The sequence below is a fragment of the Rhopilema esculentum genome, unplaced genomic scaffold (assembly GCF_057945365.1).
Source record: "Rhopilema esculentum isolate cy_ngs unplaced genomic scaffold, ASM5794536v1 HiC_scaffold_37, whole genome shotgun sequence".
Classification (NCBI taxonomy): Eukaryota; Metazoa; Cnidaria; class Scyphozoa; order Rhizostomeae; family Rhizostomatidae; genus Rhopilema; species Rhopilema esculentum.
This window is the reverse complement of record NW_028300848.1, coordinates 1,302,774-1,330,068: the sequence shown is the minus strand read 5'-3', so window position 1 is coordinate 1,330,068 and position 27,295 is coordinate 1,302,774. Positions and strand designations below refer to the sequence as shown.

General features: G+C 38.3%; 1 protein-coding gene across 11 annotated transcripts in view; it reads left to right on the top strand.

Moving 5' to 3' along the window:
- The window catches only part of LOC148957139 (uncharacterized), a 48,595-nt gene extending 26,198 nt beyond the window's left edge, over window positions 1-22,397 (top strand). For 4 of the 11 annotated variants that reach the window (XM_089115840.1, XM_089115841.1, XM_089115843.1 and 1 more), the window contains 4 exons: window positions 1,045-1,389; window positions 5,148-5,492; window positions 8,307-8,630; window positions 11,025-12,238. In XM_089115840.1, coding sequence (XP_088971966.1) covers window positions 1,045-1,389; window positions 5,148-5,492; window positions 8,307-8,630; window positions 11,025-11,488 — 1,478 coding nt within the window. In that variant the 3' untranslated portion in view covers window positions 11,489-12,238. The other 7 variants (XR_016145273.1, XR_016145272.1, XM_089115847.1 and 4 more) reach the window with 7 other exon arrangements.
- Window positions 22,398-27,295: the final 4,898 nt, after the last annotated feature.

The following is a 27,295-nucleotide window of genomic DNA, read 5'->3' as shown; positions in this document are numbered from 1 at the left end:
GTTGTTCCGCTTGTTACTAGGTTGTTCCGCTTGTTCCTCGTTTTAGCAACGTCGGGGCGTTCCCGCCTTGCCAAAAGAATTGTTGCCGCTGTTTCACGATGATAGAAAGTCGAAGCGTGTGTCACTTGAAAGACGTCGCTATTGTCCTGTGCTGTTGTTGTTGTAGCACAAACATAAAGTTTATTTGTCTACCCCCTAAATCTGGCAGAAAGTTTTGAGCCAGATTCTTAGGTTCCCAGAAAGAAGAAAAAAATTTTCCACCTCTGCCTGTGCCTCTGGGAAAGGCCTGGCTTCCAGGCCAAGGTTTTTTCTATTTGACTATGGCACCACCATATAGTCTATGCATTTAGTCATTCTAATGTACAGAAATTTCCACCAAAACAACTTAATGTTTCCTATTCCTGTTTTAAACTCCCATGATTTAAATTTCCTTCCCAGGCTTTCAACATTTGAAACTGTGCTTGCCCCCCTCCTGAGAGTCACTAACATCTCTGCTAGGAACAATATGCCAACCTACCTGACTTTTGAACATTTTTGATAAGCTCACATGCTGGATGATATATGCTTCTCTCAAATCAACAACACCCTCTTGGCTTGGCATATATATATATAAATTGACAAAGAGCAATTTAGTACACACCAAAAGCATACAACCTAATGCTGATTAAACATTGTGACGAAATTTCGAAAGGTTTAGTTATTGCAATCTCCATGATAATTATGGTCTGTCAAATATTCCTCCTGTGCATGTTGTCTTTGGTTAGTGAGACACATTTTTCTCAGTGCAGTTATTAGGTTGCTGAAGTGGTACTGCGAGGGTGTTGGCATGGGCAAAGAAAAGGGCAATCAACTCCCTAGATAAGGCCTAGAAAGGCCTTCAGGAACACTTTAAATTTAACATTTTCTCCTGTTTCAAGTGTTGTTATAATTGGCAGCTCACACCAGCTCTGTTGATGACAACATAATGCATTTGGAGTGTCAATGGAATATCAATTAAAGACTGTACTCTTCTGTTGTAAAATCATATTTATGTGGTTTTTGTAGATGGACAGTCATTCAATCCTGCTGCTGGAACTTTTGTTGATAAGTTTGGGAACAAATCTCAGAGCATCGAGGTTACTTGGACATACAACATTAGCAGTCTTGAGGATGGCAGAATTTTATGTGGCTTTCTATCAGATTTTGTGATAAAAAAGAAAGGTACTGCTGCAGCTTCTTTGGCTCCAGAATTTCAAGGCAGAGCTTCAGCAATTGATGATCCTGGGCAAAGAAAAATTGGATTCCAGCTTCGTAATTTTGATTTCGGCGACGCAAAAGATGTTCTTTGCACATATTTTGCATCAGATTCTACCCCTTATTACAGTGGATTTTACAAGCTAAAAATATGTGGTTTGTATATTTATGCATTCTTGTACTAAAGTATTTTTTATTTTCAAAAATTTGTACATTGAAATTAGTTTAAACACATGGTCTAAATCTGCAGTTTCATTTCCTCTTAAAGAAACATTGGCCACTGTAAATGGCATGTTCAGATATGATAAGTTCAAGAAAACCTCCGATTTAGTTTTTTAAAGAAATTTTCTCACTGTTGTTGTGAATGTCTAATTACTCAATTATTCCATTTCTACAACCAAACCTTGTTCCAGTATTGGACTATTTAAAGCCCTCATATATGTTCTCAAGCTGAAGAGTGATTCAATAAAAGGGTGGTCTTTGGGGGTATCAAATACAGTGATTCCGCAAGAAAATTTCCCTATTACCGAAATTCCGCAAGAATATCTTGATATTACCGTAATACCAAGTTTTTAAAATGAAAATTACCAAATGCATTGCATTTTTAATTTTAGTTAACTTCATTTAAGTTTTCAGTATCTGAGGAAGTCGTCAAGATTCAAACATGTAATATAGTTTCGGCGGAAAGTTTACAATATATCAAAAACTCATCCGCCCACAAAATATGAAGCTTATGCAGGGCCCCTTTTCATCAACCTTTCTAATATAAATTCTCTGAAAATGTCATCATATTAAACTGACTTTCTACCCTGACTTTTTACTTCCTTGCAGTCTTCTTGATGGACACAACTAGCCTTATTCACTCAGTGCTTTGAAGCTTAGTAGTTTTCTCCGTTGTGAAACAATTTTGTGAAAATGCTGTTTCACTCAATTTATTTATGATAGCAAATTTTTTCCTGAATGTGGAATAAAAGTTTTCTATAAATCCCAGGGGTGTATTGCTAGGGGGTGGGGGGCTATGGGAGGCTGAGCAAAGACCTCGCAAAAGATTGGATAATCCCTCAACAATTAATGTAATCCTCGACGGCTCATTATTTTCAGATCTCCCATCTTATCTTTGCACATTAACTTAAATGGCGCCGTACAAAAAGTTAATTTTTTGACTTGAGGTTCTTCCCCCTTTTAAATTCAAGTATAATTTTTAACCCAAATTCACCTATCTGATGTTTTTATATCAAATCCTGTAATTAAAGTTTCAACAACATTTGTTATTTGAGCGGCAAAAAATGTTTAGAGAAGATTAATTATTGTTGATGAATCAACTTTGGGGTGGAAATGTAAGTGAAATTGAAATATGTTTCTTGTCACACTTTAGACCCCGTTTACACTGTGGCGGATAAATTCAATCCGCATCAAAATTAGTTGAGATAAGCGTCGCGTCTACACTAGATCCACGCTATCCGCACGAATTTAAGAGTGGCTATCCGAACAATATTAGTTCACCTAGGAAAGTGGATTAAATTAGTTCGGATAGCTATGTGGTACAGTGTAAACGCTTTTATCCTGATAAATTTTATCCACATCGTATCTTGCTCGAAAGCGATTGGCTATTTCATCCAATTTAGTTTTCACTGTCTCCCAATCGAGACCTTTCGCCATCTTGGCTGCCTTGTTGTCGATAAATACTCGTTTTAAAAATGAAGTATCTTGCCAGTCCACGTAAAATTGGCATCCTTGTCAGCTTTCCCTACTTTCGTTGCTAGTTCAGTGTCATTTTGTTTCAAGAACAATCTATTAAAACAAACTAGGCCTAATTTGTATTGAAAATATCTTTGGATTTGGTCTAAAAGAGAAGCAGATGAAAGATTCTGAAGAGAGAATGAAGTCTTTTTACGTTGGCGGGAATTTTGTTTTTACTTTGTTGCCCAGAGAAGACTTCATTTTGGGCGTTCTGTGCATGATTTAGGTCGTGTGTCTGCAGTTATCCGGCACAGTGTAAACGGGAGGGCAAAGTGGACAAAATTTGTGCGGCACAGTGTACATAAATGCAAATCAATCCGAACAACTTTTATGCGGATAAATTTTATCCGGCACAGTGTAAACGGGGTCTTAATGTTCAGTGATGTTTTGCGTTGTTTGTTCTTGTCTTTTGCTTGTGGTGTTTTGGATCGTATTGTTTTGCGTTAGAGTATTCAATAGATATTTAAGCATAGAATTAATTGCCCCTAGAGGACTAGACTTGGTTTTTCGTTTGATCTAGGGAACAATATGATGTGAAAATTGTGGTTAATTTTATATCTATAAATTTGTTGTATTTGGTTTGGATCGCTTTTTCCATTTTATTCTTACTCGCGACATTTCTGAAAGTGGTAACCAAACTGCATGCTTAAATAGAATATTCAAGCAGTTACGCGATATTGCTCTACAATTCTGAAAGCTAAATCGAATCCAAAATAACTGTAAAGATCTAGGGAAATAATTCCCTTGAAAGTTGATCTAACTTTATCCCTACAACCGAAAATACTCTTCTACTGTGCTTTGCAGTAACTGTAAGTTTATAGAGCCAACCCTGGTGTTTGATTCGAGTGAAAAACCACAACGACAGGTTTTCTGATCCATCAAACTATGTACGGTTGTGTGAAAAGGAGGGAAAATGGCCGCGAACTGCCAAAAAATTACATAACGAAAGTGTTTGACGGCCTCTTGATAGTGCACGTGCTAGCCCACACGAACTTTAGAGAGTTGACTTATAAACGCCCCCATATGTTATTTACAAAACAATAACTTCACATTTCCGCTTGTTACTGGGTTGTTCTGCTTGTTCCTGGGTTGTTACTGGGTTGTTCCGCTTGTTCCTGGGTTGTTACTGGGTTGTTCCGCTTGTTACTAGGTTGTTCCGCTTGTTCCTCGTTTTAGCAACGTCGGGGCGTTCCCGCCTTGCCAAAAGAATTGTTGCCGCTGTTTCACGATGATAGAAAGTCGAAGCGTGTGTCACTTGAAAGACGTCGCTATTGTCCTGTGCTACAGATGTTGTAGCACAAACATAAAGTTTATTTGTCTACCCCCTAAATCTGGCAGAAAGTTTTGAGCCAGATTCTTAGGTTCCCAGAAAGAAGAAAAAATTTTTCCACCTCTGCCTGTGCCTCTGGGAAAGGCCTGGCTTCCAGGCCAAGGTTTTTTCTATTTGACTATGGCACCACCATATAGTCTATGCATTTAGTCATTCTAATGTACAGAAATTTCCACCAAAACAATTTAATGTTTCCTATTCCTGTTTTAAACTCCCATGATTTAAATTTCCTTCCCAGGCTTTCAACATTTGAAACTGTGCTTGCCCCCCACCTGAGAGTCACTAACATCTCTGCTAGGAACAATATGCCAACCTACCTGACTTTTGAACATTTTTGATAAGCTCACATGCTGGATGATATATGCTTCTCTCAAATCAACAACACCCTTTTGGCTTGGCATATATATATATAAATTGACAAAGAGCAATTTAGTACACACCAAAAGCATACAACCTAATGCTGATTAAACATTGTGACGAAATTTCAAAAGGTTTAGTTATTGCAATCTCCATGATAATTATGGTCTGTCAAATATTCCTCCTGTGCATGTTGTATTTGGTTAGTGAGACACATTTTTCTCAGTGCAGTTATTAGGTTGCTTAAGTGGTACTGCGAGGGTGTTGGCATGGGCAAAGAAAAGGGCAATCAACTCCCTAGATAAGGCCTAGAAAGGCCTTCAGGAACACTTTAAATTTAACATTTTCTCCTGTCTCAAGTGTTGTTATGATTGGCAGCTCACACCAGCTCTGTTGATGACAACATAATGCATCTGGAGTGTCAATGGAATATCAATTAAAGACTGTACTCTTCTGTTGTAAAATCATATTTATGTGGTTTTTGTAGATGGACAGTCATTCAATCCTGCTGCTGGAACTTTTGTTGATAAGTTTGGGAACAAATCTCAGAGCATCGAGGTTACTTGGACATACGACATTAGCAGTCTTGAGGATGGCAGAATTTTATGTGGCTTTCTATCAGATTTTGTGATAAAAAAGAAAGGTACTGCTGCAGCTTCTTTGGCTCCAGAATTTCAAGGCAGAGCTTCAGCAATTGATGATCCTGGGCAAAGAAAAATTGGATTCCAGCTTCGTAATTTTGATTTCGGCGACGCAAAAGATGTTCTTTGCACATATTTTGCATCAGATTCTACCCCTTATTACAGTGGATTTTACAAGCTAAAAATATGTGGTTTGTATATTTATGCATTCTTGTACTAAAGTATTTTTTATTTTCAAAAATTTGTACATTGAAATTAGTTTAAACACATGGTCTAAATCTGCAGTTTCATTTCCTCTTAAAGAAACATTGGCCACTGTAAATGGCATGTTCAGATATGATAAGTTCAAGAAAACCTCCGATTTAGTTTTTTAAAGAAATTTTCTCACTGTTGTTGTGAATGTCTAATTACTCAATTATTCCATTTCTACAACCAAACCTTGTTCCAGTATTGGACTATTTAAAGCCCTCATATATGTTCTCAAGCTGAAGAGTGATTCAATAAAAGGGTGGTCTTTGGGGGTATCAAATACAGTGATTCCGCAAGAAAATTTCCCTATTACCGAAATTCCGCAAGAATATCTTGATATTACTGTAATACCAAGTTTTTAAAATGAAAATTACCAAATGCATTGCATTTTTAATTTTAGTTAACTTCATTTAAGTTTTCAGTATCTGAGGAAGTCGTCAAGATTCAAACATGTAATATAGTTTCGGCGGAAAGTTTACAATATATCAAAAACTCATCCGCCCACAAAATATGAAGCTTATGCAGGGCCCCTTTTCATCAACCTTTCTAATATAAATTCTCTGAAAATGTCATCATATTAAACTGACTTTCTACCCTGACTTTTTACTTCCTTGCAGTCTTCTTGATGGACACAACTAGCCTTATTCACTCAGTGCTTTGAAGCTTAGTAGTTTTCTCCGTTGTGAAACAATTTTGTGAAAATGCTGTTTCACTCAATTTATTTATGATAGCAAATTTTTTCCTGAATGTGGAATAAAAGTTTTCTATAAATCCCAGGGGTGTATTGCTAGGGGGGGGGGCTATGGGAGGCTGACCAAAGACCTCGCAAAAGATTGGATAATCCCTCAACAATTAATGTAATCCTCGACGGCTCATTATTTTCAGATCTCCCATCTTATCTTTGCACATTAACTTAAATGGCGCCGTACAAAAAGTTAATTTTTTGACTTGAGGTTCTTCCCCCTTTTCAATTCAAGTATAATTTTTAACCCAAATTCACCGATCTGATGTATTTATATCAAATCCTGTAATTAAAGTTTCAACAACATTTGTTATTTGAGCGGCAAAAAATGTTTAGAGAAGATTAATTATTATTGATGAATCAACTTTGGGGTGGAAATGTAAGTGAAATTGAAATATGTTTTTTGTCACACTTTAGACCCCGTTTACACTGTGGCGGATAAATTTTATCCGCATCAAAATTATTTGAGATAGGCGTCGCGTCTACACTAGATCCACGCTATCCGCACGAATTTAAGAGTGGCTATCCGAACAATATTAGTTCACCTAGGAAAGTGGATTAAATTAGTTCGGATAGCTATGTGGTACAGTGTAAACGCTTTTATCCTGATAAATTTTATCCACATCGTATCTTGCTCGAAAGCGATTGGCTATTTCATCCAATTTAGTTTTCACTGTCTCCCAATCGAGACCTTTCGCCATCTTGGCTGCCTTGTTGTCGATAAGTACTCGTGTTAAAAATGCAGTATCTTGCCAGTCCACGTAAAATTGGCATCCTTGTCAGCTTTCCCTACTTTCGTTGCTAGTTCAGTGTCATTTTGTTTCAAGAACAATCTATTAAAACAAACTATGCCTAATTTGTATTGAAAATATCTTTGGATTTGGTCTAAAAGAGAAGCAGATGAAAGATTCTGAAGAGAGAATGAAGTCTTTTTACGTTGGCGGGAATTTTGTTTTTACTTTGTTGCCCAGAGAAGACTTCATTTTGGGCGTTCTGTGCATGATTTAGGTCGTGTGTCTGCAGTTATCCGGCACAGTGTAAACGGGAGGGCAAAGTGGACAAAATTTGTGCGGCATAGTGTACATAAATGCAAATCAATCCGAACAACTTTTATGCGGATAAATTTTATCCGGCACAGTGTAAACGGGGTCTTAATGTTCAGTGATGTTTTGCGTTGTTTGTTCTTGTCTTTTGCTTGTGGTGTTTTGGATCGTATTGTTTTGCGTTAGAGTATTCAATAGATATTTAAGCATAGAATTAATTGCCCCTAGAGGACTAGACTTGGTTTTTCGTTTGATCTAGGGAACAATATGATGTGAAAATTGTGGTTAATTTTATATCTATAAATTTGTTGTATTTGGTTTGGATCGCTTTTTCCATTTTATTCTTACTCGCGACATTTCTGAAAGTGGTAACCAAATTCCATGCTTAAATAGAATATTCAAGCAGTTACGCGATATTGCTCTACAATTCTGAAAGCTAAATCGAATCCAAAATAACTGTAAAGATCTAGGGAAATAATTCCCTTGAAAGTTGATCTAACTTTATCCCTACAACCGAAAATACTCTTCTACTGTGCTTTGCAGTAACTGTAAGTTTATAGAGCCAACCCTGGCTAAAAAAAGGACCACATAGATATGCCCAAACATAATCGGATAGATTTTGCTAAGACTGGTCAGAAGAAAGTATGAAGATTTTATCAAAGAAAAGGCGCTTTCTTAGCGTCCTCTTCAAGTCGTTGATACTCTTTGTAGAAGATGAGATCCTGTTTACCTGGCAGCTTTTTAGATCAAAGGGAAACTCGTCGATACCAGTTATTAATAGGAGAGGTCCAAGGAAAGATCCCTGTGGAACACCAAAATGTAATTTTCCATTCGTGACGTAAGACCTTTTTAGAAGCAAACTCTGGACTCCAGGGACTATATAAGGAACTGAAACAGCCCAAATTGTTCTGGGTAACACTTGCATTTGTTAACACAATGTCTTCTTAATTCTTAATGAATATTTATTCCAGAGGTACCTGAGTTCCGAAACTGCTTGATTGAAGGAACAACGTCCTCTACTGGTCAAACTATTTTTGCACTGAGACAAGGCGAAACTTTAAGCTCAACTTGCTATGTTTATGGCAACCCTGTTCCGAAGCTGACATGTGGCACCTACGATGATAAAAATAATCAAGTTGGGCAAAATGCTGAGGTAACCGGGAATTTTACAAGCCTCCCAATAAGCAGTCGTTTGCGTTTTTACAATCTTCAAAAAGGGGTGACCAAAGTAAGATGTGTTGCTGATGGAGGTCCTGCAGGAAAGATATCAACGGAAGTAAAAGTTCAAGTTGGTCGTAAGTAACACATTTTTAGTCCAAAAGTTTTCAGTGAACTGTTTTGATGCATATGTGCAGCACTCTAAACCGAAACATTCATTAGAAAATCCTTTTCTTGTTTTTGATACAACCAGCGTAAACCTATCTGACCTTGTTCATTTTTTAGCTTTTCATTAAATTTTTTAGTAATTTCTGCCATCGAATATCTACTTATGCGTTAGAAAATGCAGTTACGTCCTTTATTCGTAAAAAACTGCTTACTAAAAAATTAAATGATTACGGTTTCGATAAGGTTGTCAAAACTTCTGTTCTAGAGAGACGTAGACACAAAAGGCCGAAAAGAAACTCATTCATAAGAATTCGCTGCTTTCCAATTTGTCAACGGCCAGAAAACTTACTTACTTAAAGCCCCGGTCAAACGCATCCAACATTTATTCCCAAAAAATTAGAAAGTTCGTTGATATTTTTCAGCGGGTGGTCAAACGCATCCTACATTTCGCCCAACATTTCATCCAACATTTCATCCAGCATTTCGCCCAACATTTCATCCAACATTTCATCCAACATTTCATCCAACATTTCATCCAACATTTCATCCAGCATTTCATCCAACATTTCATCCAACATTTCATCCAACATTTCATCCAACATTTCATCCAGCATTTCATCCAACATTTCATCCAACCTTTCATCCAACATTTCATCCAACATTTCATCCAACATTTCGTCCAACATTTCATCCAACATTTCATCCAACATTTCATCCAACATTTCATCCAGCATTTCATCCAACATTTCATCCAACATTTCATCCAACATTTCATCCAACATTTCATCCAACATTTCATCCAACATTTCATCCAACATTTCATCCAGCATTTCATCCAACATTTCATCCAACATTTCATCCAACATTTCATCCAACATTTCATCCAACATTTCATCCAACATTTCATCCAACATTTCATCCAACATTTCATCCAACATTTCATCCAACATTTCATCCAACATTTCATCCAACATTTCATCCAACATTTCATCCAGCATTTCATCCAACATTTCATCCAACATTTCATCCAACATTTCATCCAACATTTCATCCAGCATTTCATCCAACATTTCATCCAACATTTCGCCCAACATTTCATCCAACATTTCATCCAACATTTCATCCAACATTTCCATCACCGTGCATCGCCTGCGCAGCGACATGTTTGCAGCACTTGTTTACAGAAGATAAAAAGGCACGTAAGATAAAAGTGAAAAATGATAGCTGATTTCGAAAACAACACGTTGAAACGTAAAGCTTCCCGTTAGGACTACGCCTAAATCTAGATCGCCATCCCTGCTGTGACTCTCCTCGTCAGTGCTACGTTCATCCTAATCCGACACCCTTTCCCCAGCTATTAATTGTTAGATTATTTCATTCTGCACTTTGCTTTTGCTTTACATTTTTCACTCGATAACTTTTAAAAAAAGTTGCTCACAAATCACTCTGGATTCACCTCGGCTCAAATAACAATACAGAAGTTTGAATCATGCGCATGCCTAGAAAAAAAGATGTTGGATGGAGTGGTCAAACGCAACCAACATTTCATCCAACATGCAGAAAACCAATGTTGGACGAAATATTGGATGCGTTTGACCACCCATGTTGGGTCACCCAACATTTGCAAATCGATGTTGGATGATGTTTGATCACGGTCAAAAACAAATTTTGTTTTTCAATGTTGGATGTAATGTTGGATGCGTTTGACCACTCCATCCAACATTTCACCCAGCATTTCATTTTCTAGGCATGCGCATGATTCAAACTTTTGACCACTCCATCCAACCTTTTCTATAGTTTAATTTCTCTGCTTTTCGAATACCTTTTGACAATGTAAATAGCGGACATTATTTTGTTGTTTATGTTTTCTGTTTTGTCGCATGTAAAACAACAACCAAAACATGCGATTCTGCTATCGGGCAGCATTTACTGGAAAACCCAGATTGTGCAAAAAACTATAATGGTGACATGTCTTGGATTATTGGTAAAGCCTGATCGTCGTTCTATCGAGAAGTTTTGGAATCTATCACATAAACATGAAAAAACCTATATTGTGTAGACAGAAGGAGTTTTTTTTCACCTTATGACTCCATTGCTAACAATTTCCACAGGCAAGCGGCACTGATTGGGCAACCTCAACTGTCATGTGCTCGCGTTTCTGATTGGCCTATTTTGATCAGCAACTGGGTTTATATATTTCCTAGAGTATAGTTTTTTCGATCTATGTTCCGACGTTTTATAATCTTAAGAATGTCAGACGAAAAGCTTTAGTATGAGTCAAAAAAATTTTTCAAAGTCATTTTTAAGTTTTGTATCACCAAAAGATTTTTTGGATAATCATTTTCGCTGTTTCTCTCTATCAGACGTCCCAACTGCTCCAGTGGAAGTACGATTGATTGAATCAACGTATACATCTATTAGAATCGGATGGAGGAAGCCTGCCAGTCCGGGCTATTCAGGAATATCCAATTATCTTGTGGAGTTGTTTTACCCAAATAGAACAGAGACAGTGCGAAATATGACCGTCACAGACGGAAGCCCCTTTCTTGAATACACTTTCCTTTATTTGAATCGCGACCAAGAATATAGAATTCGTATCTCTGCATACAACGCTGTTGGTAAAGGGGCATACGCTGAAGGGTCCTACAGGACAGTCCGGATAAAACCAAGGGGGTTTTTTGTGCCAAAATATTTTGGTCAGTTTGTTGTCTCTTCTTTCTGCTGTATGGTGCTTATAGGTATCGAGAGCTCCAAACACTGTCAAGGAAAGTCAAAATATTTTGCACACCACTCAAATATCTTGTTCCAAAGGTACACAACTTTTTAGAACAATGTGATTTAAAACCCGTTTGAACGATCCAACATTTACCCAATAATTGTATGTCACAAGTTACCTCTAGTTCCAAATAGGTGTTGAATGTATTGTTGGGAAAAAATTGATCCGTTTGAACACCTCAACCAGCATTTGACTATTTTTGGCTTTCGCTATTTGTTGTTATTTTGGAATGAATCGAACTGCCTTGCTTCACAAGTTTGAGTAGAAAAATGTTGCAGTGGATAATGTGCAGTTAAAATCAGAAATGTTGGATGAATTTGTGAAACAGTTCCAAAATCATCAAAGAATATTAAACATTTTTAACCAAAGTTAACTTACGTCAAGATCGCCAAACATCATGCAACTCTTTTGCCAAAACCAACTTTTTTGCCATCGTCCAACGAAGTCTAACATGGTTGGCTAAACTAGTGCAACATTTTGTTCCAAACGTTGTTTGTTGGACTTAGGTCGAGATGTTGCACTAGATTGGCCTGGGATTGTTGTGATTAGTTTTTATAGATTGCACGACAGAAATCTGAAATATACCGTCTTCCATTTTCCATCCCCAGTCTTGCGGGTTTAGACAGCAAAGGTCTAAATGCTTCCACTGTGTACCTGGAAGTTCAAAAAAATTTTGGGAATTGATTTCATATTGTGAATAAAATAAAGAAGCTAATATGTCATTTTCCTACTTAAATTAACTATTAATTAGAAAAGGAATAAAAACAGTGTTGGTTATATCGTCCACATCAGTTATTTGAATTGTCATAATTTTATTAAATAGAGAAAAAACGTCATGAACCTGAAGATGCACTCGTAAAGCATGGTAGTATGTCGCTCTTCCAGTTGGAGGAAGATTATCTGGTTCTACTACATTGCTCGTTGTAACCATTTCAATGTATTTGGTATGTCGTATACTAGCCAACGAGTCACATTTCTTGCCACCGTAGCTGGAAAATAAAGTGTGCAAAATTCAGTTAGTTGATTCAAATTGGTGATACTATTGCTTGATATTTTATTTCAGAAGCTTATTAAATATCTTAAAAAGAAATGTATTTACATTGTAACCACCAGTTGAACACCTGCCTCTCCGATCTCTTGCTGAGTCATTGACAAATTCCCAAATTGTTTTGATATCTCAAGTATTCACCTTCTCTCGATTCTAACTGCTTCAGGATTTTCAGCTTCCCTATAACAAACAGAGTGCTCTAATAACAGTTTTCTAAATGATGAACAGTGGCATATCATTGTAGTATTACTAGTACCTAATATCAACTGCAAGGTATGTCATTATAGGTAATGCAGTACAAAGCTATCATGCTATTATTATTTCAGTTTTATACCTTTTTGGTGCATAACTGAAGTTGTGTCACAGCCACTCCAAGCATGAGCAGAAAGAAGTGCTTCTTGGTACTGTTGTGTTGATAAAAGGTCCCGCATGCTCCAGTATAACAATTTTGAATGTCGCCTTTTCTTTTCCTTTTTCTCTGTTCCAAAAAACGATTCTCCCAATCCATCTCTCCAGTGGCTCATCATGAGAACCAATATATCCGTACCTTCTTCCATCACACTAACATATCTACCAGTTTCTGCGTACTCAAGGACAGTCTTCACAATTGAGATATCCGCGTCTCCATTACTTTGAACTGCGACAAACCTTTCCCTCTCTAACCGAGTACAAAGCAACTTAATCAGCCTATCCTTGTTATCTATGTTCGCCAGAAATGCTTCCCTGCTACAAGTAATTTTTGAGCTTTCAGTGATTTCAAATCTAGCTGGCGTTTTGCTCATTCGACGAAGAGGCTCCTGACCTTTTGTTGACATTCTGTCTAAGTATCCATCAAAAACAACGTTAACGCAAGTGTAATTCCCAAATCTTTGCTTTACAAATGCAATGTACTGCTCAAGCACCTCAGAATACGTTGATTTTGGCCAGTGGACTTTGTGGAGCAATGCATCACCATCAACCACGCAAACGTCATTTGTAGTCGGGATAGTTGCATTCTCTGTACCCAGTAAGTGATTTCTAAGAACAGCTTTAGTCGATTTTCTCATCATACCTTGTTTAAAGAGTGACGTCGGCTCTAGAGTTAGCTCATAGCAGAAGTTTTCAGTAATGTTACTTTGGAAGTTAGCCAAGGCAGACAAACGGCTAAACAGTATAGTTGGATTGATGGTCACTGTATTGTTCCCCATTTTCGTCTTAGGTAAGAGATCTTCAAATGTTTGAACTCTTTCTTTTCTCTTGATGCTCGCACCATCAAGCCAGTTGAAAGACTTTTAAGATGTTGCCCGTCTTCACCAAAAGGGTTGTGGCGATCAAACTATTCTTTGATTAACGTAAGATCTTTATTGTCTCTCTGCTTGGGCCTAACTGAACATGCTGTTCACTTGTTTTCCTATATGCGCCAGTCGATTCACTCATTGCATTGGGTATGTCTGCACACCTATGGATACTTCCGATCCATAACTGGCGAGTAGATTCCGAAATACCTCTTTCTCGCGTCAGCCCACCGTTGCTCTTCAATGCTCTAATCATCACCTGTTCAATGTCCAAATCTATCCATAAGCCTGACCAAAATTGCTCACTGCGCCTGACAGTGTGCAGATTGCCTCTTGCAAACTGATCATAGACCTAAGGATGAGAGCTTTCCAAATCAAGCATGTTTTGTTGATGCAATCTTGCACATGTAGCATAGTTAACATGGGCTGTAGCAGCGAATAAGTTCAGCATTTTGTTCAAAGACATCAAATGCAAATTCCAGTCACCAGTTCTCTCCGCACGAATAAATATTTTTACCACGGCGATGTAATTCAAATATTGCAACCATAACTTTAATGTCCAAGACGTTTTAGCGAGGTACTTCTTGTACGCTTCGAGATTGAACGTAAGCTTTGAGAGGGTTGGGAATCATTGCATATTGATGTCACGGTGATGCTTTTCTCTGAATTCATTTTTCAATTTTTCAAAATCAGAGCACAAGTCCTCAATCTTCACTGTCGCTTCTTCAAATGTAGGACGTTCCATCTCTTCACAGCTATCACGATTCTCTTGTCCAGATGCAATCAATTGTGTCATTAATTTGCAAACCAATGCAGACTCGATAAGGATGTGTCCTCTAAGCGCTCTCGACACAGCCTTCCCAGAAAGGATATGGGGAACAGCTCTTCCCATAAACTTCTTCAAGGGCTTCTTCTAATCCACTTCCTTTCATTACAGCATTCAATGCTTCCAAGAAATCTCATCAGAAGATGAACCCTCCTAAGATGCAGACTACATTAATCGATTTTGCATTTTATTATCTCCAAAGCTTTGATGGATTTTTATCCCTAATCCTAACCCTAACAAGCCTCGATATGTTCGATAGTGATGACGTCACCGATGACGTCATCATGTTATTTTTAAACTTTGTTGGATTAAGCGTGACATATAGCGTGACAACAAACTTTGTTACTACTTTAAATTTCTAAACTGCTCAAAGGTTTCTGATTGATAATGGCCTTTTAGAATAAACTAGCCTTGCGAGAAAGCACATGAGTGAGATAAACTCTTTTTTTATAAGAAACAGTACGATAAAGTTCATGCTGACTGTTGTTAATTTTTCGAAGATCCAAGGCTGGAATGTTTTTAATTTGTTTTAAATTAATAAGGTGTAAGCAGTGAAATTGGTAGCTTTTTCGCTTTAGTGAGGTGTTTAGGCCTCAGTTGCCTCAAAGTGAGCAAGATGTCCTTTACTTGCTGACAAATTTGAATATTCGCCAAAAAAGCACCTACACATGGCTAAAATTTTGTCATTGCATTGTAGATGGGGGATTTGAAAACATATTCGTTGTGGGCAACATTTAGACGCGTTGGTGAAATGTCATCTACTTGAAATCAGAATACTTCCCATGTTGTGGACAGTAGGCCCAAGAAAACAAATTTTTGAAATTGGTTAACCAACCCTCGGTCTCAGTTGATTTTCTTTGATGTGCAGCCAGACAACTTCACTATTACTTTCAAGTCTAAAATTTATGCAAAGATATATTTCAGGGTGGGAGCAGTGTATAATCTGAGATTTTATGTCACTTTTGTAGATAATGGTGGAAGATCTACGCGCGATGGAACTATTGTTGGAATCGTCTTTGGTGTCATGCTGCCATTGTTCTCATTATCATCATTTTTTTCTTCATGCTGAAGAAGAGGTAAGAACGTAAGTCATATTAACTCAACTTTTCTTTCTAGGCCGTAAAGACGTAAGAACGTAAAACGTCCTAATCATTTCTTTTTAAAATTGTAAAGTTTTGTCAACAAAACCTTAAAGAAAACTAAAAGTATCTTTACTAAACTGAACTAAAATAATTTAATAAGTATCTCAACGAATTTACAGTTCAATATTTTTTCTTCTTATCATTTGGTTCGTTTTGTTATCTTGGCAAATGGCCTTTTCCCTTTGTTTTCTTCTTTGGATGCCTTTGAACGAAACCGTGAGAATGATGAAGCCAACCAGTATGTTCCCCATTTTGATAGTCCCTCTCAACAAACTGACACAATCCGATATTGTAAAAAGAGCTGACATCATCGCGTTGTTTATGCTTTCTAGTTCATTCTGATTATCAATGCGTACTTGATGGTACCTTAAATACATTTCTTTAATATACTATCTAAGCCAAGATAGCCTCTAACCTAATTGCAACAAAAAATTACAATAACATTAATAAATCACAGCAACAAATTGATAAATTACAGTTATTAATTGCGAATGGACAGAACCCAAGCTTAACCCTTCCTCTCTTCCTTCTCCCAGAAACAATATTGTTAGTACAGACAAATATCATACATGTAGCATAAATAAAGCACTATTCCTAACCTCCTTAGTCGTTTTATTGAAATCCAACGTCATTAAGACAGAGGGGTAAACCTGTGGTGTGTATGCAAGGACGGTTTTAAGTTGCAGTTCCTGGTTTGAGGCTAAAATCATGATATTTGCTTGATAAAAGAGGCGAAAGAAAAAGTTGTAAACTTTTCTCTCTATTCTCAATTTAAAAAGTGAAGTTTGCTAATTTCAACTTTCTTTTACAAATCTTGAATACCCACATTTTTTACACAGGCCCTTTCTGCTCCCATCCTAGGACAAGCTGGATTTTTTTCTACCTTTCATTCCTTGTACATGTGTGTATCTTTATACAATTGATAAAAATACGAGCCGCAGAATACCTGAGCCAGACTGTCATAGGTGTGCCAATTCGACCTAAATTCATACTTATTTCCTCAACAGAATAGAATTTCGAAGGTCCAATTCGCAACTTGAGATGCAGCAGCCGAAAAAATTCTTGCCTTCTCTTCAGTTCCGTTTATTGGGCTGGCTGATATGGAATGTTTGATTTTTTTTATTTTTACGATTGCTTTCCAGTTAATTTATGTTGAAGGTGATTTACAAAATGTGTTTATTTCTTAACTAACCAAATTTCTTTCTTTCCACCGAAAATTTTCAAATTTTCACCGAAATTTACCCAGAAATTTTTTCCACCGAAAATAAATTCACCGGGATATTTGGCACCGAATTTTTTGTACGTAATGTATGGCGAATTGACTGAGAAAGCCATATTTCAGTCATTTTGCAATGGACTTAGCCCATCTTTCACAATTGGTCTAATTTTCGAAATTCTGTGAATTTCGCGATTCAACATATTTTTGACTGTAAAGTAGCCCTTAGAAGTTGGCTGATCTAGATCGAATATCAGAAGCATCTATAGTGAACTTATAATACGACATTTTATTTGCACTTACAGCCATATACTCAGCCACATATTTGCACTTACGCACAACAGCTTATATTCCTATTGTATTTACATTCGCTTTTTAGCCTAGCTTTTCTATTCGCTTTGTTTTAGTTAATCCCCTATAATGAGAGCTGTTTTATTATAGTTGTGTAGATAGTTAAAATGATTAATCGAGTTCAGATACAGAGAAAAACAAGTCGTCTCAACTCTTTGCTTCTGCACACACCTAGGTGAGAAGTTATATATATATAAACTAACACAAAATTTAGTTAGTAAAAGAAACAACAACGCTTTTACTAAACATCTTTAGGCACGTTTTTATGTTTTACGGGAGGTTCACTCAAAACAGACCCCCCCACCCCTGAAATAAAATTCTCCAACATGAGTTTCCACCCGCCGGACAACAGAACCGCCAATGTTGGATTACCGTAAATCCTCGAATTGACCCCCCTCAAAAAGCCCCCCTCAAATAAGCCCCCATCCTAGAAATAAAAATTGTTAATAAGCCCCCCCCACGAATAAGCCCCCACTGCTACTGTGAATTCTCAAGTTGGAACTCCTCAAGTTGATGAGTTTTGCCATCTGAGGCTGCCACCCCCCCCCCCCCCCTCGAATTGTAATAGGAATATTCTCCTTTTCAGTATTAACCTCGTTATCATGTTACTTATGACGCACTTAACTTAAGGATATATATTTCAGCACGTAGTTAGTTATAGGACTTTTGATTTCGATGATGAAGCAGAAAACATAAACGAAGTTCGTTTCTCTTCGTCTCACTTCTTCGAGAAAGATCCCGCTACAAAAATTGGTGTTGGACCCGGTTCTCCATTTATGGATAAATAACCGCTACAAAAATTGACACGGTTCTCCATTTATGGTTAATAACCGTCAGTCACGTCCACTATCGAAGAAGTTGTTGGTCTTGTTGGTGGTCTTGCCGAAGTGGTGAAATCCCAACAACATACCACAAAAGAAATCACTGCCGAAACGCAACGACAGTTACAAAGCCTCTCGCAAGCTGTTGCTGACCTGTCTCTCTCCGTTCGTCCACAAAATTCAAGCAGCTCTACACTACGTCTCCCACAATTAATTCTACCGGAGTTTACAGGCAGGGAACCTCTAGATCGTTTCATAGAGCAGCTCACACACATCCTTTCCTCCTCTGGTGTCTCTCCAAAATTTTGGTTGACTTATTTAAAGCAACAATGTCAAAAAGACGCCAGAGCCTTCGACATCGTCTGCAAATTCGAGTCCGAAAATACTATTCAATTTTCTTCTACACGGACTTCAGACGAATTCATGACTCTTTACGATCAATGTTTGGCCACTCTTACAGCCCACCGTGGTTTACCCAAAGAACAACGTATCCGAGAACTTCTTGCCACGTACTACGCCATGCACCAGAGTCCTGGCGAGTCTGTTTCCGATTTTGCACACCGTTTTCTGGTAACCCAGCACTCCCTCGAAAGGCTCATTCCTGGTATCCATCGTTCTTCCAACCCACACACTGGTGACATGGAACTCATTCATGCCTTCATTATGAAACTTTCTCCTATTTTATCCAAGGAACTTCTCAGTCGTGATTCTCCTTTTCCCAATCTGACTGCTGCCATCGAAGCTGCAAAACGATATGAGTCAGTTCAGCACGTCCTTTCGCCTCGAGACACGCCCACTCCATGGAAGCCGGAATCTCTCCTTACCGCTACTACGCAATTAGCTTCTCCAGTCCAGCAAAACTTAAATTCTGGACACTCGGGTACAAAAATTTGCTGGTACTTTAATAAATTTCATAAAGCTCATTGTGAATTACCTAATAACCGATGTAAGTTTGGCTTTATTCATACATGCGTGCAATGTTCCAAGTCTAATTGTAAGAAATTCTTACATAATTTTCACGATTCCACACGTAACAAGCCTTCTCGTGGCCAGAATCACTTACAGCCACGAGGCACCTTTAAACGTAATTCACATGATACTCGTACTTCTCCTCCTGAGTCTCGCTATTCTGTATCATCTCGAATTCATAGCAATTATGCAGATATTAACACAGATCGTGATGCCTTTATCGTTGATACAGTAAAGTACGTATTTAATGAATCTCTTGCATCTTTAAAACAGGATCCCTCTGCTTGTATTGCACAGGAGGTAGAAAAACGTCTCCCCTTTTCAACTTCCACCCACCTCCCCGAGGCTACGCCGCAAGACCCACTTTACAGTATGCCTGCCATATCCGCCCTTACAAGTAATCTTACATTTTCGGCCCTTCGTCTTGCGGATAAAAACATCTTGTGGACTAAGGTTACTTCCGCGGGGCTTTCCCTTCCATTGCCTTTAGATACTTGCTGCTCGGTGTCCCTAGCAAGTCAAAAACATGCTGCGCACGTAGCCCGTCAGCATCCCAATCTCAAATTCACTAAACTTGAGCAGCACGTCCCCGTTTCGGTAGCTGGGCCTACCTCCAATCTACATGCTGTAGGTATCATGGAGGTCCCTATTGTATGGGAAAATGGTCGATCAGTTATATTTACAATGCTTGTTGTTCCTAATTTGACATGGCCTATTTTGTTCGGGCAGAATCATTTACGCAAGACAGATGCTCGAATTTATAGCAAAGATCTCAAGGTGCACTTGGCTGATTCTGCCATGAATTTCGAAATTTCATGTTACGATTCCAGTCCGTTATTGGTATTTCCTAGTATGCAATGTCAAGGTAGTATTGAGTCTTGAGGGTCATGTGAAATGACATTTTAGGAAACAATATTAAAGAAAAGGATTTTGAAACATAGGACTCATTCATATCTCACGTTTTGCAACAGGATGGATAGGGACGCCTGAGCAGAGTTTGGGGTTGGGGATAGTAAACTTTCATGGTAGTTTTTCCACCATTATCTTTTATGCAACAACCTGGATATCATACTGCAGCAAAAAAGTGAAGGGGCTATAGCCCACCCCCTCTGGCGTGCCTGATCTTCAGTTTCATGCTAACACTGATCTGTTAATAATGTTAATGACTATCCAGCTTGACTCCATACCAAACTTCTCAATCAATTATATATTAGGTATAAACCTCGACCATTATAATATGTAGTGTTATAGTTTTATTATTAGTCATATTAAGATACATGTCATATCCCAGGGGGCAGTCTTGATAAATTGCTTCTCCTGGGTTCCGTCCGAAAATCAAAATTGTCGCAAAATTTGCGACACTCCGCCAATAGTTCTGTGTCCTTCGGTAAATTTTGTTTCATTCGGTAAAAATCATTTTCCTCTTTGGCCTACCAATCTTCCAAACCTGGCTACGCCACAGTTAAAAACCAAATTTCAAAAATGGGCGTTTCTATCATTTTCCAGTGACTTGAAGGGTGTGACACCAAAATTAGTGCCTAACACCCCCAATCATTGTTGCTTATATCCGCCCCTGCTTGCACCCATAGCAAGAAAATTGCTATCTGGAAATTATTGGCCCCTTTATGGCTGGCTCCTGTTTTTTTTCTAGTAGCCGCAACGCCCGTGTTGCAGGAAACTGTAGACGCAAACAATGATATTTTTCACATTCAACTCAAACGCTTGTTTTTTTCTGTAATGAAATAAAACACTAAAATAAAGAGATAAAGATTTTTCTATGCCTGAAAAGATGACCACAAATGTAAACACTTAATGTCTGTGTCTACCCTTGTTTCTTTGAAAGACTGTGGACTAATATCCCATGGCAGACTCAGTAGTTTGACCATCATTTTGATCGGAAATTCAGAAGCTATAACTGTTGGTAGCATAACACGCGTAGCCTGCGTGCAGACTCAAGTCTCACAAAGAACTGTCGAGTAGTAAACCGATCTGTTGAGTCTGCACATAGGCTACTAGCTCGGTGAATGATTTGCCAGTTACTATCGTGGCAAGCGAAAATGTTGGCCGATAAACTCTTTTCAGCTCAGGCGCGGATCTAGCCAAATTTTTGACCAGTTTTGGTGTACTTTATCCCATTACAGCCCTGTGTTTTTGTCCACACTTTCATCTAATATGTCAAAATTTTACTCCATCCAACATGGCCTTTGATCCTCTTCTTGCAACTTCGATTCTAATTTTCATGAATTTTTTCGAGAAAACACGTCAACTCCCCTTAATATAAAAACCTCAGATTCTTATTGCATCCGTATTCCATGTTGTATAATTTTGTTTTAAAGCGTCCATCCTTTCGAGCTATGGATATCGATGTCGAGTATGCTTTTTAGTCACCGGTTTTTCTCGCATAAGGGAAATATATGGGCGCCGGTTTTCACAGGTTTTCAGAAAACAATAGCCACCGGTTTCAATTTGGCGCATAGATAGCATACTCCAAGCTGTCACATCGAATGGCTGCTGATTTGCTCGATTTTGAATGAGATAAAAGATAAAGTAGAAAGCTGGGAACTCTGTCAAACTCTTGTGAAGGTTCAATTCAGTATATAAACAGAAAAACTGTAGTCAGTCAGGGAGAAATGCAGCAATTGTTGCAATTGAAATTTAGATCAAAAATTCAATATTTAAAGAGAAACATAGCTCTTAGAACTTGACCGGTTTTTTGAAACCTGTGCAACCGGCCTAGATCCGCGCCTGGAGCTAGTCTAATTATTAGTACTGTAGTGCTTTTTGTACCAATTCTGCTTTTGCTCACAATGCACATCAATACTTCATTTTTAGAAAATTTGTAAAGGAACTCACTCGAGGAAGTTTTGGCTTGTGGTGCAGGTTCGCATGTGGTGCAAATGTACAGTATGTAATTTGTGATATATTCTTCTTGGAGTTGTCCGCTACCATATCAGCGCTATTTATCTCAACATAATCTTTGCAAATATGAATTCATGTTTATTTCCTCAGGCATGCATTGATTTGTTGCAGAAAAATTTGGTACACACAGTTTTATTAGAAATCTTTAGATGGTGTCTCATTAGATGGTTTCGTTGATATCTTAGGAGAAGAGCGATCAGATTAGAAAAGTGTTACGACGCAGGGTTCCCTTCCGGACAATATCAGGTGAGAATTGCATCTTGTGCTGTGATTGCATCAGTGTCTGTAAATATGTTTTTTGTATTACGTAATTGTTATTTCAAGGCTCTGCTAAGGGTACATGAAGGTTAGCCTGCGCGCAGATTCAACTGGATTTCCAATCGACGAGTTTAGTTACATGAATCCTAAAACTTTCCATTCAACTAAACTTAGATTCATGTAACTAAACTCGTAGGTTGGAAAACCAGTGGAGTCTGCGCGCAGGCTACATGAAGGGTTGCTTCATCAGTTTTGCCGTGCCTGTTAAAGCCGTGCTGTTATTTGACGAACTTGTTGTTTTCAGTCGTTAGTCGAATAATTGCGGTAAAAAGAAGAATTTTGATTTTATCTGCCGTTGCCGTATTTTTGAGCATTTCAGCCTACAACGAACTCTCGTTGGTAAAACCCCCTTTTAAGTGGTTTTACAAAAGGTATTGTCAAAATCTAGCGGGTAGTTCTAGCCATTGGAAGCATATCCACGCCACTCACAATGTCAGCCCGAAGGACTTATCAAAGAAATCCTTGTTTTGGAAGCCTTTTTGCTGTGTATCAGATTGACTCTCAGGTTCTATGCCACGAGTTTGAAAGTGGAGAGGGGGCAAGGCTGACAAAAGTGGGGCCAAGGCTTCTGTCGCCCTTTATTGCAGCTCTTGAATTATTTGCTTCGTAAAACAATTGGGGCATGCATGATCCTAGTTTGTCTGTCACACCAGATATTGATTTAATTTCAAGAATCGTTTAAATCGCAAGATGAGACCAAATTACCCCGAGCATTTTCACAAAGTGCCCAAAATATGGTTTTTTATTATCGATGAAAATATAAGAGCCAAAATTTATTGAAAATAATTTGCCAAAAAGGGAAGACTGTAAATAGGCAGGTCGACGGAGTGCCGCCTGGGAGCAGAAGCCTAGCCTGTGCTCCAGACAGAGGTCTGGCTACCAGAAGCCGTGTCTCCAGTAATAAATACATAAGCCCTGTTTACAGTACACAAATTAACCTGGGTTTGCTCTAGGTTAAAAGTAACCCGGGTCGAGCCCTGATGCGTTTACGCTGGAAACTGTCGACTTTGTAGTATAAGAGGCATCAAGGGCGAACCTGGGTTAGTTTGATATCGACGCATGCGTAACAAAGACAAATTGAAGGTGAGGATAAACAAAATGGCGGCAGTCGACATGTATAGTGTTTGCGAACTTTACAAAATATAATAAATTCACTTTAAAACAATTATTCCCAGTGCGGGCTTCGTACAATGAGAAAACTGTGCATTCGCGCTTTGCTTTGTTTGCACTCGGCAACATGTCTGCCACTACGCATGCGTCCTGAAGAAACTAACCCAGGTTCGCCCCAGGTTTGCGTTTACATACCCTGGGTACCAGACTCACTATGTATAAAATAAAACAGAGAGTCTGGTCTAGTGCGCCCCATTCTCGTTCTGGTGTGCTGATATTAACCAATCAGGAGCGAGTGTACAGATTTCTGTACGTTCAAAGGTCACAGCGAAACAATGAACTTAGCTCTGGTGTAAAACATTGAACAGAACACGAAATAAATAAATGCTAGCGACCGTAACGATTTAGTTTGAAGATGCTTCTAAAACTGTACTCAAAGAATATTTTTCACATGTTGTGGAACTCAACACAGAACAGCATTGAAAGCCTTGTTTGTAGAGAGAAGTGACACCTTCGCCATATTGCCAACTGGCTTTGGAAAGTCTCTGATACTGATATTTCAGGCTGTGCCTCTCATTGCAAAGAAATTAGGCCTTGTAGTGAAATGCAGTAAATAAAAAACACCGCAAGGCGCCAAGAACAAACAACAACAAACACAAGTAAATCAGTTATGGCTAATATTTCGCCCGGCATACGGGGCTTCGCTTGTCATATTGCCCATATTTGCTGTGGTGACCTTCCAACGTGATGATTCTAACCGCCGCGGTGTCTAAGCGCGCTGCCTTCACAGTGAGGAAGTAGACTTTGAAAGTACACACAATTTATGTGGAAAATTACAAAAGACTTATTTTAAGTTGTATACGAAATTTAATAATGATTAACATTTAATAACTGCATTGTGCTAACTTTAATTTCATGCTTCGCACATGTTTTTTGCTGTCAAATAGCGTTTAAAACCTGATTTGATTGGAATCTTGAGGCAGAAGTGTCTATTACCACTGTATTAATAATGCCAACTTTACAGAACTATTTAAAATACATTTGCTTTAAGATTTCCCAAAACTCCTCTGACTACTGAGTATCTTTGTTATTTATCCGACAATCTTGTTTCACAGGCCTAGTCTGTTTAATAGACTTCACTTCTTTCAAGTAAGTTCACCAGAACGAGAATGGGGCGCACTAGACCAGACTCTCTATTTTTTTATATCGTGAGTCTGGTACCCAGGGTAGCGTTTACACTACACTTTAGTCTAAACTAACCCAGGTTCGACCTAGGGCGAACCCACCTTTCGAGATTGGTTGACTAACAACCTGGGGCTAACCTGGGTTAGTTTGCGTTTACACTACACAAATCTAACCTGGGTTAGTTTTAACCAGGGGCGAACCCAGGTTAGTTTCTGTAGTGTAAACAGGGATATAGCCTGTGCATTTGTTGAGGCAGAATATAGGACCGCTTTGTGAAATCACAGTTAGGAAATCGCAAATCGACAGAGAACAATACGATGTTATGAGAAATGACCTTTGTGGTGTGAGAATGAAATAAATCTAATTAACATATACAATAAAAATTTCGATTAATTTTATTATCATAACAAAGCCATTTGTTAGTCGCGACCAGCCCCGGGAAAGGTTGTTGCGAACGTGCGCACCATCTGTAGCTAGTTTCCCACCACTGGTTCCCACCGCACCACATCGTTCATGAGAGCTTGTGACTGCGACGGGATGCCTTCTTGTTCGCGCACTGTCACCCGGCACCAGGCTACATCGCGTTCACTTGGAAACGGACACTCTCAGAACAAGATGTTTTCGTTTTCAGTACCGTTGTTTACCATCCTGACTCATATACAAAGGCACGCCCATTGTCTTTTGGATACCTCATCAACATCCAATGAAAGCCTTACATAATCCAACGAACTTTTATTATGTCATCTGTTTCAAGAGGATTTAGATATTTCAAGAAGACGTGAATGAAGAAATGCAAATTGAGATTGACGCCATATTTCAAGGGACATTTATCGTCTCTATAAACATAAAAAGGCATATTACAAATAAGGGACTCAATTTTTTGCGGCTCCCCATTTGTACGGCCCCTGATTCAGCTTTCTAATGTTTATGAGTGATTACAAAATGCCTTGCGCTTATCAGGGGCGTCACAATATCCTTTCTCAAGCGGGCGTTTGAAACCAAATTTATCTGAAATACCACAAGCTTGGTTGAATTATATGTATGCAGAGGGTGTCCTGCCCCCATATCCCTTTCAGGTATGCTTGCCTCCTTCTGCAGAGCCCTATGGATTCAAGTTGCTAAACAACATATCTTATTTGACAGCAGGGCCGGCAAGACCGGTGGCTGCGAGACCTTCCCTTCGCTTTAGAGCAAAATAATTTGTTTTAAAGAAAATCTGCAAAAATGTAGTCAACCATCTTATACGTTTGCGTGCTTAGTATTCTCTTAAAAAATGTCCTTACCTAAGCTTGGCTAGTAGGTTTTTACAGGAGAAGACATAAAGAACATTGGATATGGGAATTTAATCGAAGGAATAGGCAGTTCTCCAAGTTGTACAATGCATATATTTGGCAATTGATCGAATAACTTGGTCCAGAATAAACTTGATGCTAAAAAAAGTAGTTCGGTTTTTTCTGGGGCCAAAACCTGACTCATAAGGTCTACTAACAGACAAACTCTCAAATGGTTACAAAAATAGAAAAATCAGCTGTCGAAGGAAAAGAAACTGCTTGAAAATTTTTGAGAATATATGAAGTGAAGAATCGGCAGCTGGAGCGGATTTCAAGGGCAAGGATTGGGGGAGTTGTTACTGATAACTGGATTTTGGTGTCACGCCTTTCAGGTAACTGGTGTGCGAATGGTACTTTTAAAATTCAGCTTTTCAAATCAGATAAAAAACAGAGTAGATTTATGTATCATTTCAATGCTGATTTACGAAAAATCCTTTCTCTTGAATCGAAGCAACATTGTCTCTTCTTTTCCTTCAGCCAAAATCTATTTTAGATGCAGTTTCTGGCCATCCCTAGAGTCCTATTTTTTTAAACTTTGCCTTCCCGCCAACAAAGGACTAAGGTAGCGCCATTTACTAAACCCTTTCACAAATTTCGTAACCTAAATTTTTGGCCCTTACCCTTTCATATAAGCTTCGCCGGCCCTGAACAGGGCTTTTTGGCACATTTCTAAAAACACCTGTAGAAAGTTAGTCTGCTTTGCATTCTTGCATGCAGATGAATTTTTGATATGAAACTGAACTGAACATAATAAGATTACACCCCTCTAAAAAGTTTGTGATCAGTTTTAACCGTATCCAAAACTCGTACAAAGAGTACGGGCGGATATAGAGAGAAATTTATTTCATTTTCACTACACTCTTTTGTGTAAGAACCAGTAAATTTACGTTCAGGCTGACTGTTCTTAATTTTTTCGAAAATCTTAGGCTGGAATGTTCTTATTTGTTCTTAAATTAATAGGATGTAAGCAGTGTGATTGCTAGCTTTTACGCTCTAGGGAGGTGTTCAGACCTAAATTTGCTGATAAATTTGAATATTCACCGAAATTCAAAGTCCTCGAATTTGAGATAAAACATTGTTCAAAATTGTATTTTACAGTAGCTCAGCTTTTACTTAATTTTTCTTAACTTATGACCAATTTTGATGCTCGTGTTCTGATAAAAATCGTTCTAACAGAGAAAGAGTGTAACAGATTTCTGACATTTCTAGGATTCCCCTCCTTCAAAAGCATGACTTATTAGTAGCACGAGACACCATTTGTTTTCATGGCTGTTTGTGGACTGGGCGCTAACAATTGTTCGGTAAAAAGAATAAAGGCAAGTAGGCGGTATCTTCGATCGAGGAAGGT